Genomic DNA, 3,864 nt, shown 5'->3' with positions numbered 1-3,864 from the left:
TTTTTGGCTATATAACTAAACCAATTTTGCTTTACCTTTTTTTAATTCAGTTTTCACCGATTTCTCCTTGTAGTGAACGCAATATTCTGAAATAATTTGTCATGAAAATTTGAATATCTCATTTAATTTTTAGCCGACTTTGTAAAAATAAACATCAGTTTTACTCGATATTAAACATACTTTTCTCTTAATTTTTTTAAAAGTTTATAGATATAAACATATACCCATCATTCGAAAGGTCTAAACTCGGTTTAGAAGCAACTCATTTACAAGCTTATAAGAGCACAAATGTTTTGTGTAGCTATCACAAAATGGTATCGCGTGTCGCATCGCATGTCGCATCGCGTATCGCATCGCTCTAATGTGCACTGCGCGCATTTCATATCGCATCGCATTTCGTATAGCGATCGTATCGCATATCGTATCGCACTAATGTGCACCGTGCTTTAAACACTTTAAAGTCACATACATACATTTTTACTTATCTTTGAAATACGTTACTTTATTTATTATTGGTATGTTACTTTGAGCTTCGGACTAAAACCTGTGGAACTGTGAAACTACAATTTTTGTTTACATGTCATTGGTACAACACTGGTTTGGCTATAATATCACTAAATAATTACACTGGTTTACAGCAAAAATGTTGTATAGATGCCGCTATCCAATTCCTATGTAGATTGAATCATGCATATAAGTCAAATTTATAGAAGGCATGTATACTTCTCCCTTTAATTTTTTCATACAGTTTATGCTTTTTTCTGGCTTTTACAAAATGCAGGGATACCACACTTATTTCGGTACAATATGATCATAATGTATTTTCAATTCGAAATCAAAAAAAAAACATCACACGAAAATGTTTGCCATTGTAGAACAATAAGTGTATATTTGCAAACTAATGCAAAGAATGGAGTTTCATATCCTAAAAGGTTAGGAGAACTAACGAAACAAACAAACATTTTATGGCACATATTATGTTTCCTTCAAACCGCATTGCTATTTTTTCTAACTCTTCCTTTTGCNAGGCGATTGCAAAATTGGCGTTAATAATTTTATTTATTTTTTTCTTTGAAAAGGTTTTGCGCATTTTCTTCCACAAGAAAAAAGTGAAAAAAGTCGTCAGCATAAAAAATTTAAAAAATCAACACAATTTTGCAGTGGCTTAAAACTTGCACTTTATTATACTAAAATTTAGCTACGAGGCTGTATACTCAAAAAAAATCTAAAAAAAACATTAAAAATTTGTAAATTTTTAATGTATTCATTTTACTCTACTTCGGTGTAAAAAAATTCATAACTGAAATTATTGTAGAGTAATACTATAGTAATACTATACTTAAATATTGCGCAATACTCAGAGCTTCCATTGTACATTTTTCAGTTTTTCTGAGATGGCATATTTTCAAAAAATTAATTTTTTTTCAAAAAATGTGTATGTGAAAAATCTTTCAACAGAAAAAAATTTATTTGTTTTCATAGAGAATTTTGATGTGTGTATGTGTGATTTCTTTAAAATTTTTTCTTCGCCCCGTTCTCGAGGTATTTGGAAAACTATTCAATCGATTTGTTTTTATTTTGTGCTGTAAAGTTTTTAAAAATGTAATAATCAAGCTCAAAACAAATAATATATCTCAATTCAAATTATTTAAAAAATGAAATTAATAATTAGGAGATGGTTGTTAATAGAACTGATTTTAAAACTGATTAATTTCTGAAGTGTATAGAGGAGAGTTGACACGTGTTTAAAAAATCAAAGGCAACTTAATTTATCTGTAAATTGAAATTAGTATCCCAATGCCAAACGAAAAGGAATTAAAAAAAACTAAGTTTGAAATTACTTTTTAAAATATCGATTTTTAGGTATTGTTGAGCTGCAAAGCTTTTTTTGCAGCTATTGAACTTCAAATTAACAAGAAAAGGTCAACACCTTTGATTTCTTGAAACAACTTAATTTTTATTTAATTTTTGATTTCGAATTCTAAACGATGATGTTGCCGTGAGCTTAAACTATAAAAATGCACCTATGCCGCTGCTGAGCTGCTGCTCAGTTCTATTGCCAAAATCGAATGAATGCAAATCTTAATTCCGCATGAGCAATAGCCTATTAGTGTAGGTATATATGTATACATTATGTACAAAATGTTTGTTCTTAATAGTGAGCATAAAGGGGAATTACGGAGTTTACAACGGTGATATTTAATTCTATGCAGATGAGAGCCTCGAGCGATAAAAAGTAATACATAGTTAAACTTGTTCTTTTTTACATGCTCTCATTATTTGATATACATATGGACCGTTTTTTATGGATATGTGTACATGCTTGTACGCCCGCCTTAAGAGCGACAGCAGTTGTACATACTATGTACACATCATATCCCGTTCGCCTGCATTCGTCCATATAATAGTATGTATGAGCCCAAGTAATTACCCTCCTCCATGTGTATGCTCATATGTTTTGCAATTGGAATATAAAGTGAATGGCTTTTACAATAATAATGTACATATGTTCAATAACGGACTGGGGTATTTATGCTAGGGTGGTACAAAATGTTTAGAAGTTTAAACAAAATGATAAAAATATTTGAAGCTTAAATGTAACGCTTTATATTGCGATGTGAGGCTAATGATTTATGTTGATTGCATTATCGGCTGCTGCTCCGAACATACTCCCCGCGTTGAAAGGTCAGGGCTTTCAACAGTATCGTTTACTGGAAGGACGCACAGCTTGTTCACTGCTCGACGGGTTGTTCCACTAGACGTGCGTAAAACTGCCACTCGTACTACACCATCAGCTCCAGGGATAACCTCGATTACACGGGCCAGGGGCCACTTCAGAGGCGGTGAGTTTTCGTCCTTGACGCATACGATATCGTTCACTTGAATGCTGGCCTGAGGTGTGCGCCACTTCGCTCGTTGCTGGAGGAGAGTGAGATATTCTCGACTCCACCGATTCCAGAAAATTTAGTGCACGTGAGTTGCGCGCTGCCATCGGTCAAGACGATTACAATTTAAATGTCTCAGGTCAGGTTCAGGTAGAGCTATTAGGGGACCACCAATCAGGAAATGCCCTGGCGTCAATACGTCTAAATCCTCTGGATTTTCTGAAAGTGGTACAAGAGGACGAGAATTAATAACAGCAGCGATTTGACATACCAGAGTGCGCAATTCGTCAAAGCCAAGAAGTGAAGAGCCAACCGAACGATAAAAGTGCTGCTTAGCTGTTTTTACGGCTGCTTCCCACAAGCCGCCGAAGTGCGGCGAGCGGGGCGGGATGAATCGCCAATCAAACCCGTTGTTGAGACAGTGGTTATGGACCTCGCTGCGATGCTCCTCGCTTAAAAATAGGCGTCGCAAATCACTCAACTCGTTTCTTGCGCCTACGAAGTTGGTTGCATTATCTGACCAAATGCAGCTGGGTACGCCACGAGTAGCAACAAATCTCTTTAGAGCGTCGATAAAGGCGCTGGTCGATAAGTCCTTCACTAACTCCATCCAGACGGCTTTTGTTGCGAAGCAGATAAAAACGCTAACGTAACATTTTTGAGGGGACTTGTTACGCATTTCTGGCTTATAATAGAACGGCCCACAATAGTCTACACCAGTGACAATAAAGGCGCGTGAGGCCGCAATGCGATCCTTAGGCAAGTCAGCCATGATGTGCTCGACGAGTCGCGGTCTCGATTTACAACATATAATGCATTTACCGAGGGCGTGGGCGACAGTTTTTCTGCCACCTATGGGCCAGTATTGCAAGCGAATGGCTGCAAGTAGTGACTGCGGCCCTACATGATGATGCTTGTGATGAAAATGTGCAATTATGGAGAACGTCAGCGGATGATTCTTTGGTAGAATACACGGGTG

At 36.4% G+C, this 3,864-nt stretch overlaps 1 protein-coding gene across 1 annotated transcript; it reads right to left on the bottom strand.

Annotated features, from left to right (window-relative positions):
• Window positions 1-2,964: 2,964 nt before the first annotated feature.
• On the bottom strand, window positions 2,965-3,657 carry LOC108359414 (uncharacterized). Its single transcript, XM_017611272.1, has one exon. The coding sequence runs from the start codon at window positions 3,655-3,657 to the stop codon at window positions 2,965-2,967; it is 693 nt and encodes a 230-aa protein (XP_017466761.1).
• Window positions 3,658-3,864: the final 207 nt, after the last annotated feature.

Source organism: Rhagoletis zephyria, unplaced genomic scaffold (assembly GCF_001687245.7).
Source record: "Rhagoletis zephyria isolate East Lansing unplaced genomic scaffold, Rhagoletis_zephyria_1.1 Rzeph_scaffold_00386, whole genome shotgun sequence".
Classification (NCBI taxonomy): Eukaryota; Metazoa; Arthropoda; class Insecta; order Diptera; family Tephritidae; genus Rhagoletis; species Rhagoletis zephyria.
This window is presented reverse-complemented; position numbering and strand designations above follow the sequence as displayed.

Coding starts and splice junctions, on each gene's coding strand:
- LOC108359414 (XM_017611272.1), bottom strand. CDS start 3,657: ATGGCTGACTTGCCTAAGGATCGCATTGCGGCCTCACGCGCCTTTATT.